This window comes from Scardinius erythrophthalmus, assembly GCF_964197995.2.
Source record: "Scardinius erythrophthalmus genome assembly, chromosome: 25".
In the NCBI taxonomy this organism is placed as follows: Eukaryota; Metazoa; Chordata; class Actinopteri; order Cypriniformes; family Leuciscidae; genus Scardinius; species Scardinius erythrophthalmus.
Window position 1 is genome coordinate 23,600,483 of NC_138245.1, and position 17,030 is coordinate 23,617,512.

At 36.6% G+C, this 17,030-nt stretch overlaps 1 protein-coding gene across 1 annotated transcript in view; it reads right to left on the reverse strand.

Moving 5' to 3' along the window:
* The window catches only part of chd5 (chromodomain helicase DNA binding protein 5), a 34,952-nt gene that overhangs the window by 11,353 nt on the left and 6,569 nt on the right, over positions 1-17,030 (reverse strand). The window contains exons 3-24 of the mRNA XM_081356977.1: positions 12,693-12,884; positions 12,497-12,615; positions 11,924-12,165; positions 11,450-11,562; positions 11,063-11,192; positions 10,119-10,285; positions 9,780-9,998; positions 8,894-9,100; positions 8,579-8,790; positions 8,355-8,486; positions 5,919-6,027; positions 5,616-5,807; positions 5,335-5,535; positions 4,927-5,064; positions 4,392-4,513; positions 4,054-4,227; positions 3,741-3,882; positions 2,832-2,963; positions 2,157-2,274; positions 1,934-2,058; positions 1,206-1,452; positions 942-1,114 (exon numbers count right to left, since the gene is read on the reverse strand). Of these exons, the coding sequence (XP_081213103.1) occupies positions 942-1,114; positions 1,206-1,452; positions 1,934-2,058; positions 2,157-2,274; positions 2,832-2,963; positions 3,741-3,882; positions 4,054-4,227; positions 4,392-4,513; positions 4,927-5,064; positions 5,335-5,535; positions 5,616-5,807; positions 5,919-6,027; positions 8,355-8,486; positions 8,579-8,790; positions 8,894-9,100; positions 9,780-9,998; positions 10,119-10,285; positions 11,063-11,192; positions 11,450-11,562; positions 11,924-12,165; positions 12,497-12,615; positions 12,693-12,884 (3,606 nt within the window). The remainder of the gene's footprint in view (positions 1-941; positions 1,115-1,205; positions 1,453-1,933; positions 2,059-2,156; positions 2,275-2,831; positions 2,964-3,740; positions 3,883-4,053; positions 4,228-4,391; positions 4,514-4,926; positions 5,065-5,334; positions 5,536-5,615; positions 5,808-5,918; positions 6,028-8,354; positions 8,487-8,578; positions 8,791-8,893; positions 9,101-9,779; positions 9,999-10,118; positions 10,286-11,062; positions 11,193-11,449; positions 11,563-11,923; positions 12,166-12,496; positions 12,616-12,692; positions 12,885-17,030) is intronic.

Below are 17,030 nucleotides of genomic sequence, written 5' to 3' on the forward strand. Positions count from 1 at the left end.
GTAAGCATCAGCATGATCCCAAAAGACTTTCTCAAATTGATAATAGCTGTCTGTCAGTGTGGAAAAAGGATGGAAAACTGGACAATTTTCTATCATGACATCTCCCAATAGATACATGAGAGAATAATTGACATTTTACACATGCATGTCCAAAACTGCTGACTTTCTCACTCACTCACATTTGACTATTCACTACATAGAAAAAAAGTGCATTCGAACGTTCGAACATAGCTCCAAATACTGCGTACATTGTATGACATTACATACACATACAGTACAAACATTAATATTTTGAAATATTATTACAATTTTATAAAAAAAAAATGTTCTTTTATTTTTTATTTATTCTTGTGATGGCAAAGCTGAATTCTTTAATGAATAGAAAGTTCAGAAGCACAGCATTTATTTGAAACAGAAATCTTCTGTGACATTATAAATGTTTTACTGCCACTTTAGATCAATTTAATCCCTCCGTGTTAAAGTATTAAAAAAGCTTTCAAAAAAACTGTTGACCGGCAGTCCGGTCAAAAAATAAAGAAAATGATTTACAACTCAATGTTTAATTGAAAAGAAAAATCATTTTAATAATAAAAATAATGAAACAGGTGTAAACATCGTTTACACTGCATTGCACATTTTTTGTTTTTTCAGACTGCAAAAAAAAATTCAGATATGCCAAATAATCAGATTTTTTTTCCTGCCAGCATGAACAATGCCGTCCCTCCACATAATACTAAAACCATAAGCAAACAACAATCCAAGGGGCTTTTGTGAAAAAGCTGCAACTTGCAAAACTATGCCCTCTTGAGCATAGAAGAGTCAAATAAATAAAGCATTTCTAAGGTAGTCATTCTGAAAGGATGAGCTACCATTCATCTTTGATCCCTTGTTTAATAAAAAAAGAGGCATGAGGAACAGACAGTAAAGCATCTGTATCTCACCTCTCCATCCTCCTCTCTCACCACATACTGAGCCACCTTAAATGAGCTCAGGTACTCGTTCATGTTCTGGATTTCTGTGTCTTCAGTGGCATCCTGACTACGATCCAGCAGTTTAGAGATGGCGTTATCGTCATAGTGTATCACACTACCCTCCTCTCCTTCTTTATTGTCTCCTGCAAAAAAGATTTAGGACGTCAACTATTGGAATCCACCAAATCCACAAACAAAGTGCAGAAGCATTTATCTTAAACCACTTCAGCTTACCCATCGTCCTGGCAGCTTCCACGTCGTCTTTGAAAAGCTCCTCAGTGCCAAACTTGAGGATGTCGTCTAGTTCCTGTTTAGACATGGAGCCTGTCTTAGAGCCCAAGCCAGGACGTACCACCAGGTGGGTCAGCATCATCTTTCGCTTGGCCACCTGGGTAATACGCTCCTCTACGGATGCCCGAGTTACAAAGCGATAGATCATCACCTTTTTATTTTGCCCGATACGATGCGCCCTGCTGAATGCCTGCATGGACAAAGAGAATAGGTGAAAACAAAGTGAAAGAAGAACACAAGCAAGAAAAACATAGTGATAATTAAACAATGGAGAGCTATAGATAAACACGATTTCATAATATGTAATATATCAATATTATATGTATAATATATATACACACACACATACACACACACACATATATATATATAGTTATTGTTATTTTCATATTTTCTAGCTGTAAACATTAAGCATCAAGATTAAACTGTCAATTTATATATAGTATTTTTATATAGTGTACTGTATATATTTATATACATACTGTATATATAAAATATCTCATATACATAAACATATATATTTTTAATACAATTCATATATATATATATATATATAAATTAGATCACTTTAGATAGCTTCAGTTTTTGCTAGTAGCTTGTAGTGCAGTTAAATACGTTTAATAGTATTTTAACTACACAGTTTACTTCCCCAGCACTGGTGTTTGCATTACCTGAATATCATTGTGTGGGTTCCAGTCAGAGTCATATATGATCACGGTGTCTGCGGTTGCCAGATTGATGCCCAATCCTCCAGCACGCGTAGAGAGCAGAAAACAGAACTGCTGAGCCCCGGGTGCTGCACACAGGGTGACACACAGTCAGTATGAGTGCCTTAGTATCCACTATCCCACACACGCACAGACATCACTGCAGGTTTACTGCCGGCATCCTCACCGTTAAATCGATCGATGGCCTCCTGTCGCAGCCCCCCTGTGATGCCCCCGTCAATACGCTCATATTTATACCCCTCAAACTCCAGGAAGTCCTCTAGCAAATCCAGCATCTTTGTCATCTGAGAGAGGGATCAACAGTGATGAACAGTGAAAAGATACCATTATCCAACAAAGGGAAAAATGGCAGCATTAAGCACAATGTAAAGCAAACCTGGCTTGCCGGCTCATACTTAATTCTATCCATGCAAAATACAACAACAAGAGGGGACAGAAGTACGGCACTCCCCTTTAATCACGCTTAAAAGACTGAAGAAACAACTATAACATTAATATGTATGTTTATTCTCAAGCACTTAGAAAAGAAAAGGGTGGAAAAATGAAGTCTCATCGAGACAACCCCCCTTTACCTGTGCCATTCATCAAATTAATGGATGCATTGATTCCACAGGCAATTTAAAATGGGAGGGAAAAAAGTCAGAGGACTAAACAACAAAGCAGAGATAAATATAGGCTCCGCCTTTTCATTTGTCAACTCCATTTAAAAGATGAATGAGCTCCACTTTTATTTTCTATTCACAGTTTACCATCTAATTAATCTTCCATTGAAATTGAGGCAAGTCCATATTCACATGGCATTTTGAGCTTCAAAAGAGGGAATAAATACCACACACTATACCTGAGAGAAGATAAGAACCCTGTGCCCTTCGTCTTTGAGTTTTTTTAGCATCTTCTGAAGCAGGGTGAGTTTCCCTGAGGATTTCACCAGGAGGTTACCGTCGTAAGAACCGTTGGGTAAGACCGGAGCTTCCTGCATGCATAAAAATGAAAACATTATTGAAATCAAGTTATTTTAAACACTATACATAATGCCATATCGTATGCTGACCAAGGCTGCAATTATTTGATGAAAAAAACTGAAATATCACATTAAATATGAAATATTACAATTTAAATTTTATTTCATTTACAATTTTTTTTTTATTATTATTATTGTGATGGCAAAGCTGAATTTTCAGTCTTCAGTGTTACATGATCCTTAGATGAAACATGAAAACATTTCTTATTATTATCAATAAAAATTATAATAACAGTATAACAGTTTTTTGTGGAAAACGTGATCTTTTTTTTTTGTCAGGATTCTTTGATGAATAGAACGTTTAAAAGAAAAAACTGCATTTATATCACATACAAATCTTTTGTAACATTTGATATTAACTTCTGATAGTAAAATAATTCATTTAAGGATCATATTTGATGACGTTTGCATCACTGATTCTGTTATTCTCCTGTTTATTACTGTGAATCTGTATTGTATAATAGCATTATATAAAGAAAGGTGACCTAAACAACTTCAATATGCCAGAACTTTTTGTCCATGAACAAGAGAATGTAATATAAGGCTAGTATTATGCATCAAATTCGCTTCAGACACAAAGAAACAATACACTCCTGAACAAAAGCTTCTCAGCCTTTAAATAGCTCTTATAAAACAGAAACTGTATTGCCATTACATGTGCTAAAAATAAACAACAGCAGGGGTATAAATTGGGGGCCTCCATATGTTCTCCTCCCCACCCCTCCTCACCACTGCAGCCACTGGAAACAAGTAGGGATGGTTGCAGCATTTCTTCAAGTCCATCATGATGTTAAGAAGGGACACCTGGTTCCCTCCTCCCTTGGAATTCAATGCCTCAAAGTTCCGTGTTAAAATGAACTTGTAGTATTTTCTGTGAGAGAAAAAAATATGAAATGATCTTGCATGTGAAACAGGGGTATTATAGTTAATGGAAAAGTAAAACCATAAAACATTTTTTTTTTTTTATTACTTGAAATAAATTAACATTAATGGAAATAAAAATAAAAACTTAAGCATTAGGAAGAGACAAACTATGACTGACTTCTGCATGGGGCTGAGTTCTACTCGCACTATGAGCTCGGTTTTTGCCGGCATGTTCTTAAACACATCTGCCTTCAGTCTTCTGAGCATGTGTGGCCCCAGCAGGTCATGTAGTTTTTTAATCTGGTCCTCTTTCGAGATGTCCGCAAACTCCTCCAGAAAGCCCTCCAGGTTACTGCGCACAGCAACATTTTCATTTGGATATAAGGGAAGATAGAATTGAAAATATGAAAAACATGTTCCATTATAAGCCCTGAGATTGCTCTGCGGGGGATCATTATTCTACGAGCGGATCTACAGTATGAATCACCAGGTGAATCATGCAGTCTGCAATCTTACTTGAAGCGCTCCGGGGTGAGAAAGTTGAGCAGGTGAAAAAGCTCTTCGAGATTGTTCTGCAAAGGGGTTCCGGTCAGGAGCAGCTTATAGTAGATTTTGTAGCCATTCAGAATTCTGAAAAACTGAGCGTTGATTTATTGATTATAATTTTTTAAGTAACCTTAAAAATATTTAAACCTATAAATTATAATATTACGATATAAAGTGGGGCACAAAAGTCAGAGACACTGAAAAATCTGCTATTCAAAATCTAATTTAAACCTGAAAATGTTTTAGTTTTTATTACATAATTTTTTTAGGATTTTAAACAATGTACAACTAAGGTAAAATGTAAAATGTAAAAAAAAGAAATATATATATATATATATATATATATATATATATATATATATATATATATATATATATATATAAACTGGTTATAAATCAAATATTTAATATTAGTAATAAAAAAATATATATTTTACATTTTACAATTGTTATGACTATGATGATGTCAGCAAAGCAAATGTAAATCTCTCCTTGAATTCTGTACCTTTGACTGGTTATTCTTTAGTCGGTGAGCTTCATCCACAACCAGACAAGCCCAGGTAATAGAGCCAAGTATGGCCTGATCAATGGTGATCAGTTCATATGATGTCAGCAGGACATGAAACTTTATCGGCGTGTCCTTCTGTGATGGAAAAGTGCGATATAACAACTGACTCTGATCAGAAACAATGCATCTCTAAATTAAACCTTTCAGAAGCTAGGATACTTTGTACATTTTTTTGGATGCTGAAAATTGTATTCAAGTACCAGTAAAAATCTTTGAAATTTGTGAACAAAAAAGTGTTTTGGTGCAAAATATTGTTTTGTTTGGAACATGGTAAAAAGCATTAGAATGTTTCACTGTGAATTAATTATAATATCGGGTTGACGTTAATAAACAACATTCTCTCACCTTCATGCGGAAAACCTTGCGACCCGATTTGACGGCGCTGTCCTCGAAGGTAAATTCATTCTCGCGTATGACGGCCCTGCTGTCTTTGTCCCCGGTGTAAGTCACCACATAGAAATCCGGAGCCCACATCTCGAACTCTCTCTCCCAGTTGATGATGGTGGAGAGTGGCGCACTGACCAGAAACGGCCCTTTGGAGTGACCCTGAAACAAGCAACTCAGTTACACTCTGTTTCCTTCCACTCTCAAATGCATTTGAAAGAAAGTTCAAGTGGAGCCCAGACCTCTTTGTAGAGTGAGTACAGGAACACTATAGTCTGCACAGTCTTGCCAAGGCCCATTTCATCAGCCAAGATTGTGTCGGTTCCTTGGGCCCAAGAGAAGCGCAACCAGTTCAGGCCTTCCAGCTGGTATGGGTGCAAAGTTCCCCCTGTGTCATCGATGTACCATGTCTGCTGTTCAAACTTGATGGTGGGCTGTGTCCAATGACATACATTTGGGAGGGAGTGATAATGGGATTTAATCTAGGCAAAAAAAGTGAAAACTGAAAAAGTGGCAAAAATACATTAAGCAAAATAGCCACTCACATCCACAACTGGAGTGTCTGGTGGAGGTTCTCTCCTCTTCCCTTCCTCTTTGAGTCTCTTTTCCTTTCTAAACAGCAGGGGGTGATAACTTTCACCGAGCACCTGATTCCTGGAAAAAGTGCAAGTGTAAGTGCTTTTCACACATAGCGTTCCATTACTTTATTTTTTAAGCATTACATGCACACACAAAAAAAAAAAAATGATTGTGAGAAGTTTATCGTATTAGATATAGATAAAATATGATTTAACATAAAGTGAACCTAGCATAAACAGTACGGATGCACGATATTGCATTTTGGCCGATATTCGATATGCCGATATTTTCAAACTAATTGTGTCCAATACTGATACCGATACCGATATATATACACATTTTCCCCTGATATATTTACACTTTAATTTTACTGAAGAGAAATCCAAGTCTCTCTCCTGTACCTTCACCGTATTACACTCATGTGTTGTAGATAAGGCAATACACAAGACAAACAAAACAACATTTGATTCTACCATAAATGTATAATTTTACAAATGTAGACAGACATTCACCCCTGAAAAATAGGTAAATTATTTCACTTGGAGAATAACTGATATGCCAGTGCCACATTTTATTTTTAAGTTCAGACTTCAAACTTCAGTCCTTAGGAGTAAAATAAATAAAAATACATTTTCAAATAAAAAATATAGGCTACATCTTCTACTTGAACAGGTCTACCAAATGCTCCCCTGTTTTCAGTGCTGATGCAGTGGTGACCCGTTCATGTAACATGTAAGGGTGGCGCTGCCAATAAAGCAACTAAAAGCTGTCACAAAGAACCGCAAAAGTAATGATTATGAATATGTCAAATATAGCAAGGAGACATTTTAATTGTTTATTAATAAACAAGTGTTTTCTGTGTCGGCTGCAAAGATGAAGTTGACGATGACTCGCGATCTTCGCAGTAGTGAACGCGCCAGAGAGAAATGCACATTTCGGATTACATAGTTTTCTTTCATTTTGAATTGTTCTGTTTAAAAATATGATTTCAAGCGTTCTGTAGATAATAGATATATTTCTCAGGTCTGTGAGGCAAGTAGGCTATGCTGAGTTTCGTTTCATTTATGAGACTAAGTTCACTCCAGTTCAATCGCGGGCGCCTCCGTGTCGTGATAGCCTATCTATTATCTATTATCTGCTTTACTTATTATTTATTAAATCCAGGCAATTGGTTGATGAAACATTGATTAAAATCAAGATACTTTTATTTATTTTATTTAATTAATACAAAACGAAATTCACTTAGAAAGGCTTTGTGCTTTCTGTTTGAGGTCTCTGTGAAAGTTTTAAAGCAGTCTTTTAGTGCCGGTTTCAGAGCGATTCACGTCCTGTCACTGTTTTTCCTCATAAATGCGAAGACGAAAAATAAAATAAAATAAAATGAATATTTTATGCTCTGTGGAGAGCATAGTAGCTTGGAGAGCTTACATTAGTAAGCTACAGGACATCAAACGTGATCTGCACTAAAGAGAAAAAAATTACTGCGTCATTGTACCCAGCACTTCTGAAAATGCACTTGCAAATGTGTCTCTGTCCCCAGAACATTTAAAACCAAACTGACGCCCATTCTCGGAATGCCTTAAGTTTGCTGGCTCATGCTACGTTCACAGTCGTCACGTGCACATAGGAAACACGCCACCCTATCGGCAAGGCTCATCGGCAGAAATATTCATATCGGCCGATGCCGATGATGGTCATTTAATGCTTTTATCGGCTGATACCAATATTGTGCCGATATCATCGTGCACCCCTAATAAACAGTTTAGTTTTAAACCCATCAAATATCTGTATTTCTGCCTTACAATTGTGGTCATAATTTTGACCTATTTAACTGATATGTAATTTACAGTATAAAAACGAAAAATGTATTTATACTGTTATTGTAGTAAAAAAAAATATGAACTAATTCTAAATAGCAAAACTACCATTAAAATATGAAAATTTAAAAAATGTAAAAATATATACTATGAAATACTTTCTAGAGCATGACACATTTTTCCATTCATTATAGTTTTTACTACATTTCTAAAGTTCAACCGTTCAACCATTCAACCAAAGTTATTGTAAAAAAATATAAAAAATTATATTTTAATATTAATGGAAATAATATTCAGTTACACTTATTATTTTTGTTTTGCCTATATATGTTTTTTTTTACTCTCAAAGTAACGGTAGCTATTAACTTGCATTATATGAATCACCAAGGACCACGGTTTCAGCTAAAAATCTTCTTTACTGTTCCACTTAATAAAGAAATTATAAATATAAAATATTTCACTTGAATTTCTAAGGCTGATGATTAAGAGCTTCAGGCCATACAATATTTAGTACCCTCTTCAGGAAAGTTCTACATTCGTGTTGATGTACCATCTAAATCTACATCCAAACTTGAAACGGCTTACCTGTGGTCCCAGTAGGCTTGTTTAAAGCTGTCATAATCTGGGACAATGAAGTCATCAGCCTCCCAGGTGCACTGGTCATATGGCAAATCTCTCCACTTGATCAGATAGTGTACATCTCCATCCTTATCAAAACTTCAACATACACAACACAGTCTTAAAGCATTTAAATAAATCAGAATTTTCAGCAGAGTAGCTTTAGCAGAAGTGACTGTGGCCCACCGTACCTGTGGTTGTGAATCCGGTGAATGATCATCCATTCCGGCTTGATGCCGTAGCGGTAGAATTGTTCCTCCATGGCTGCATACTGAGGGTCTTTGCTCCTCCTCTTCTCGTTGTTAAGCTCCTCCTCCCCAGAGCCATAGTCGTACGGTGGCGGTTCGTCCATGTCGTTCTTCCGCTGGTAGTTACGGTACATTACTGTGTGATATAGCTCCAACTGCATCAAGGGAAAGAACTTATGCTGAGATACAGGAACAAGCCAAAAGAGCATTCATGATTTAATTAACGTTGACTCTGCTGAGGTAATGTGGGAATCCCACCTGGAGTTCGCTGACCCAGGAGCAGTGCCAGTAGGACAGGCCAGCCCATTTCACAAACAGCTGCCTCTCTGGACGGCCCTTCAGTGGTATTTTGGCCAAACCATCCACTTTCTCTCCATCCTGTCCAGGGGGAACCTCAGGTGGTAGAGGAGGATCGCCCCACGCCCAGTGCAGAATCTTCTGGACTTTCCCTTTTAGCGGTGGGCACTAGGGGAAATGTGGATAAGGAATATTGTTCAACTGCAATCAATGTTCAAAACAATTTCTATATTTACTTGCGGTTTGAGTTTCATTCAAGCATAACTTGATATATATATATACATACATAAACATTTGCTAAGTCATACTTATGCTGCTTTTTTACATTATATCTATCAAAGAATCCTGAAAAAATGTATCATGGTTTCCACAAAAATTAAGCAGCACAACTCTTTTCAACACTGATGATAAGAAATGTTTCTTGATCACCAAATCAGCATATTAGAATGAAGAAGAATATTTGTGACACTGAAGACTGAAGAGTAATGGCTGCTGAAAATCACATTAAAAAAAATATTAAAATAGATAATAGTTATTTTACATTATAATAATATTTTAAAATTTTGCTGTTTTTGAGGGTACAAGATGGGTACAATTTTTTTTATAGTAATAATAATGGTGTGCACAGAAAAATCATTTCTAATAAACAAAAAAAATTGAAGGTGACTTTTATGTTTGATATCATGAAAATGGACACTTTTAAAAACCTTATCATGAAATATATCACACATATCATCTTCAAAGCGAGTTTTATTTTCAGCTACTTGAGAGACTGCGATTTGTCTCAGAGAAAATGATTGCTTTGCGACTGCATTGACCTGAACTGACCCATGCATACGTTTCTCACCATGCATCGTGGACACAGCCACTCTCCATTGGGAATCTCAGGAAGAGGTGGGTTGAGACAGTGGATGTGGTAAGAGGAAGGGCAGGTATCACAGCACAGCAGCTCTCCTCCATCCTTACACACTCTGCAAAACTCCATGTGGTCATCTTCCTCCTCACCTGCAACCTCGTCTTCCTCCTCCTCGTCATCTTTGGCCTCCCACTGAATGCCTTCTTTTTCCTGAGAGATGAGGCGGTAAACTGTCAATTCAAATAGCACAGGTTCTGTGGCCTTGAATATACTAGAATGTATTGTTTTGCATGTATGTGCTTGTTGTTAAGCAGGAAGCTATTTCCTCACGCAGTGGGGACAGCTCCATTTGCCTTCTGGGGCTTTCTCCAGTTCTGGATCCAGACACACCAGGTGATATGCTCTGGGACAGGTGTCACATAGAATGATCTCTCCTCCCTGCTGACAAACCTCACAGTAGTCTTGATGGTCTGTCTCGTAGCCGTCTCCATCCTCTCCTACACGAATACAGTTTAATGAGAAACCTGTTATTGTTTTATGGAATATAAGTATTGTGCAATTTCAACACATTATACTTTATAATTTTAAAAACAATATTTCAGTACAACAATCATTCTGTCATTAAGACACTACTGCTCAAGTTTGGGGTCAGTAAGACTTTTTTGAAAGAAAGAAATTATTAGTTTTATTCAGCAAGGATTGAATCAAAATTGATCAAAAGTGGCAGTAAATACATTTATAATGTCTACAAAAGAAGTCTAATTAAAATCAGTTCTGTTCTTTTGAACTTTCTATTCATCAAAGACTTCAGTTTCCACAAAAATGTTAAGCAGCACAACTGTTTTCAATACTGATAATAATAAGAAAAGTTTCTTGAGCATCAAATCAGCTTATTAGAATGATATATTCTATAAACTATATTAAATATATAATAAATTATAATAATATTCAACGATAATACAGATATTACTACATTGTTGATCAAAAAAATGCAGCCCTGGTAAGCATAGAAGCTTACTGACCACAAACCTTTTAACCTTTTTTGTTATTTGAAATAAATCTGAAATAAAATCTAATATAAATATTAGATTAAAAATTTAAACTAAACTAAAATTAGAAACTGAAATAAAACAAACTAAAACTGAAATAAACTGAAACTGACTTCAAGAAAAACTATTCAGAAATTTTTAATAATAATAATGACAAACGCACATAACAAAATTACTAAATTACTACAATTATAATTATTATAATAAATAGTAAAAGCACTTCACTTTTTCTTTTTTTTCGCCCTCGGCGGGTCGACTTCTTTTTTGGTGCCGCTGAAGTGTCAGAGAGTACCGAGGCACTGTGAATGCTGATGTCATCAAAGTCTGAAAAGTCATCCAGGAAATCTTCCTCGCTCTAAGAAATGAAACGTTAAAAAGCCTCAGATCAGAAACTACTAAAAATGAGAAGGTCATAACATGAAAACCAACTTCAGAAAGTACCTAATAAAACTGGGTGGAACCAGAAATCTAGGCAAGAATATATATACCAACAATTCATTAATTGTTCTGGGAAGTGGAAACTATTAGGAACGGTAAAACAAATCTAGGGAATCTTTCCATGTGATATAGGTTAAGCCCTTGTAAGTTTTCAGACAGTGAAACGGCACTCACCGAAGATCCTTTTTTCCTTTTTCCACCCTGGCCTGCTTTCGATTTGGACTTCTTCGGTTTCCCTTTCTTTTTTGTTTCTTTCACTGACTTACTTTTTTTTTTTGCACCAGGCCCTGCAATGCAGTCCAGATGAGATAAACAAAACAGAAACGTTTTTTGTGAGATCTGAAAACAATACTCCATTCTTCAGACATAAATAAAACACATTTTTACGTTTGCAAACCTGCATTTTTGTAAAGAAGCTGAAATGATATATGTATACAACAAAGTTAAATTATACTAATTAATTAATATTTCGATGTTAAAATACTTACACTTATCATTCATAGGATGAAATTACACAAGCAAGCACATTTGGATAAAGAATTACCAAATGTCAATCATGAATCATGTTACATATGTAAACAATGTAAAAACCTCCACTAACTGCTTTGGAAATCCAACCCTAGATAAACAAAACGATTATTACGTTACCCTTTCCCTCTTTGGTTTTGGCTTTTTTGATTGGCCCAGATGGTGAGATCTGTTGGATACTTCTAATACAAATGGGCGGAGCCACATTGACAGTTTCCACAGCAGCCGCCACAGCAGCCGCCACAGCAGTTGCAGAGGTGCCTTTGAAAGGGTTGTTCGCGCTGAACTCTCTCCATTTTGCTCCAAGCACTGTCATCATTTTTGACATGGGGATCTTGGGGTTCTTCTTGGCAATGAGGGGCCTAACCACAAAGAAAAATGGCAAAAGAAAACCTATTCAATATGCCATGCATTGTGGTGATTTTACTCTAGGAAAAGGATGTTCTCAGAAATTGGAAATATATACTAAAAAAGTGTCACATTATATCATATCATGCTGGTTACAATAGACGTGCATTGTGTGGGTCTGACAGCTCATCTTGTTTCAATCCCTGTTATTAGAAAACCTGTCATCATAATGTAATTACTTCATACAGGCATTAGCACTTGCCAGAAGGAATGTTTTAAAATAGAACACAACGTCTTGACAGCAGAGCTTTAGAACGTCCAAGCAGAAGGACTTTAAAATCCTACCTAAGAAACTGGCTAAAGGCTTTGTAGTTGGTGATAGTTTTATAGTCGTCCTCTGAGAAGGCATACTGCACATCTTCGAGACCCCACTCTTGCATCAGCTGACTGGATGACTTTGGTTCCTGGTGTCACATGAGAAACCGTTATTCATTTATTCCCCCGGCTAATAGAGCATAATAGAGAATTTCTATGTGAGAACCTTCATGTTTCCATCATCGTCGTCATCATCGTCCTCATCGTCCTCTTTCTTTCGCTGTTTTGTTTTCCTCTCCTTCTTCTCTTTGGGTTTCTTCTTTTTCTTCTTCAGGGTGCTGTAGGTGCTGCTCTCACTCCCCGACCTGTGACCACGATCCTCTCTATCTGACATGTCATCCAGCCCGCTAGGAAGCCCCTGTGGGTGCAAGCACAGACATTAATGGGAGAAATTGTTATGCTCAATATGGCGGCTGTAGGAATTAATGTCCAGTCTAGATTTTCAGTTAAAAGAGCCAATCTGCTTTTTAGTGGAGTTTGCACATACATTTCCCGGACCCACCTGAAAGATACTTTTCAGGTTTAAGTGTGATTTTAGTGTGAAGCACAATTTATGATACCATTGTTGAATTATTGCTGATTCAAACATGATCTTAACAAACAGTACAACAAAGTAACAAAGTAGCCAGTGTTTCCCATTAATTACCATAATGATAATCAAACCAGATGATTCATAATTAACCGAAAATATACTTGTCATGATAAATCTTTACCGTTATGTTTTGTGCCATTGCTTTAGCAAAGCATCTGTCAAACTAACATTGAAATAGCAATATGGCTCAGTGCTCTTATAAAATCGCTGATGCGCTGCGTGTTTCAGAGTGAAGCGCAGCACTGTGTTCATTTAAACATGAACAGCTCATGATGATGCTGTTCAATGTGCAATTGGGAACACAACGTGTGCCAGTTATGCTTTCTTTTCACATTCCCATAATAAACCATAATTCCAAGATGATGACAGCCTTTCACTAAATTTGCAATGAGAAGCATTTGACAACCTGTAGTCGCAGAAAATTAAAGGGCAAGTTCATCCCACCATTGACAGGCCACAAAACTACCACTTTGTCGCTTGGTTGTTCATAAAGAGATTGTAAACTAATACATATGTATCAACGGTTTAGTTAAATATTAGCAAATATAAACAGAAGCTCAACTGTATGTGATTGATGCGTAAGAACAAATCTCATTGGTTCTTATAGAAGCTCAAACATGCTGCGTAACACGAGAATGAACCTCATTGGTTCTCGCACGTCAAGCTACCATATCTGATGTGTGTGTTGATTAATGTTTATATGTGAATAAAAGCCTAAATAAAATATGTTCGTCATAAAAAGCAACCATGTCTCTTCAGAAAATTTGGACTTAACTACATTCTTATAAATTAGTTTTAGGATCTCTTTATGAACTTTTTGAAGGGTCAAAGTGGTAGTTGCATGAACTGTCAATAGAGGGTCAGAAATCTTTCAAATTTTATTAAAATATTTTGATTTGTGTTTTAAAGAAAACGAAAACGAAAATCTTATGGGTTTGGAACGACATGAGGGTGAGTAAATGATGACAGAATTTTCATTTTTGGGTGAACTAACTCTAAGGTCTCCCGGCAGTTTTAAGCCAAAATAAATGTTCAAGGATTTAACTCTTGCAAGTGTAGAAATAAAGACATAAGAATTGTAATTTCACTACTGTAAAATAATTATTACAATATAAAATATATTTTTTATTTTACAGTACAGTTGTATTACAATAGTGATATATTTTTGTCAAAGAGATCATAATAATAATAATTATAATTTTGTATGATGATATTATTACTATTATATGAATTACCCCATTCATTGTAGCTATGTATGCTTATGCCCACTGTACACAGAAAATAGCTAGTTATCAAGTCAACTGACTTGTCCTAAAGCGACTTTGGTGCAGGCTTATTAAAAATAGCACTATAATGCACTTTATAATGGACAATTTAAGTATTCAGGAGCACAAAAGTCTTGCCTCTGGAAAAATATAACTTCAGTACTTTGAAGGAGCATTGAAACAGAGATCCTTTAAACTGGTTAAGACATTGCATCTATAGATTTTAGGCCTAATTAAAAACAGGCTTTTACTGTGGCATAACTATTGATAAATGTACAATCAACTCCACATTTTCAATAAAGGAAAAAAACAGATCATTACGACACTATTATTAGTAACATCTGGAAGCAGGGAAACCAATCAAAATGATCATACTGCTAGAGAACGCACGTTTCTGCGCGTGAATTATTGTGTGAGTGTGTGTGTGTGATTGGAGAAAGCCTGTTGCTGTGCTGCAGCTGTGCACTGGCTGGCAGACGTCTCCTCAGTGCAGGGTAGGCCGGCATTGCCGCAGAGCGCACAAGATCCACCAGCAGCCGTTCGGAGTTGCCATGGAAACCAAACTGTGCAGTGTTGGGTGTGGGGGGGGGGGCTCTCTCCACTGCAGCAGCCAATGGAACAGCGCCATCCAATCAGATGCGTTTGCATAACGAGCTTGTTATGAAGAGTCCCCATGGTTGCAGTGCCTGTGTTCTAGGGCCCGTCTAGACAAATCTCAATCACGTATATGGGGGAGGGAGAGCGAGAAAGTGAGAGAGGGAAAGAGGAGGGATGCTTGTACGAGAGGCAAAGACTAGAACCACCAAAAAGCTCCACAGCTGGAGTTGAAAGGTCTCCCAAAATCTAAACCACAATAATCTGACAATGTACCTCAAAGGGAAAAAAGATCCAATGTAAATAATGTGCCACAAAGAGGTTTTCAGGCTGACACCATCCTGCAGTTCTTCCCTATAGAAAATGCAGTATTTTTATAGGAATAGTTCAGCTAAAAATGAAAATTCTCTCATGTTATTACAAACCTGAGATTCTTTCATCTGTGTAACCCGAAAAAGAAATGAGGCAGATTTGCCATTTTACAGGCATCATCATCGGCTCTTGTGTCTTGTGACTATTAACAATACATTGAATGTTAAATCTAGTTTAGTGACCTATGGCAAATGGGAAGATATTGAACAAACAAATACAATTTCAGACTTTTCCACATTATTTTATGGCTTCACAAGTCGTATGAACAAAACATTTATTAATCTGTATTTTCATCTTATTTTACAGTAAAAATATACTTATACTTAAATATACTTACTAAACATACTTAAAACAAAACATTTATTCCAGAATCAATATTGCATTAAGACATTTCCAGAGAAAATATCTTAAATTAAGCTGATTTTACTTACCCCAATTTGTATTTTTGTTTGGTAACATTATACAATAAGGTCCTACTAGTTAATGTTCGTTAATGCATTAACTAACAATGAGCATTTGTTACGGTATTTATACAACTGTTCATTGTAAGTTCATGTTAGCTCAGGCCCATTAAATAATATTAACAGATATAACTTTTGATTATAATAAGGTATTAGCAAATGTTGAAATTAACATTAACTGCAGTTAATAAATGCTTTAGAAGTACTTTTCATTGTTAATTAAATTAATGATGTAGTTAATGTATGTTAACAAATGGGACTTATTGTAAAAATTGTTTAAACATAAAACAAACCAAATTTATTAGGTTTATGTGCTTGTAATATCGATGTTTTAACATCTTTAATTTGACATTTGATTTTTTTTTTCTAGAAACAACACAATAATACAAATATTTTATGAAATTTTATTATTATTTTGCAGTGTTACTTTTGTGCTACTTTTTTGACCTTTTTGGAGCTTGACAGCCCCAGTAACTATTCACTTTAATAGAAAGTATGGAGAGAGAAAAAGCAGCGTGAACACTGCTGCAAAAGAAAGTCACAAGGGTTCAGAAAGACATGAGAGTGAGCAAATGATGAAAGAATCTTCATTTTTGGGTGAAATATGCCTTTAAATACTGCATTTTCTTTGGGAATACACTGCATAATAGTGCCAGACATCTTCAGGATCTTTTTTCCTGTGAGATATTGTTTCCAAAAACTCATCTTCAACACACCCAGACCAGAAAAAAACTCATCTGTACAACTGATATGTCACTTATCATTGTTTACATCTGAGAAAGCATCAGTTCTCACTCTCCTGTTACAATCCCCAGACTCTCCACAGTCTATCAGGCTCCGGCGCAGGTGGCCGGCTTTGGCGAGCTGAGCTGTTAGATTTGCGGACAGCAGAAGGGCAGGCGAAGGTTTTGACCCGCATTGATTTGAGCCTGTGTCTGACACGGCACTGCAGGGAGAGCATGACTGACGCCAAGCGGGGCTCTTAGCTGCTGAGGGGAGACCTCTCTGCCCTCTCCACGGCACATTTAACACTGCTGAGAAGGAGGGAGGGATGAGAGAAAGACTGAATCTGTGCAAGTAGGCAGAGAGAAAGTGAGGGAGGGTTAGGGCGGAGAAAGAGAGGAATCCCTCTCATTATCTCAATGGTAAGCACAGTCAGCTGGGGGGACTGTGACCGACTGACCTGTCAAACGTTTTATCTCTCGCCAAGGCGCGGAGGG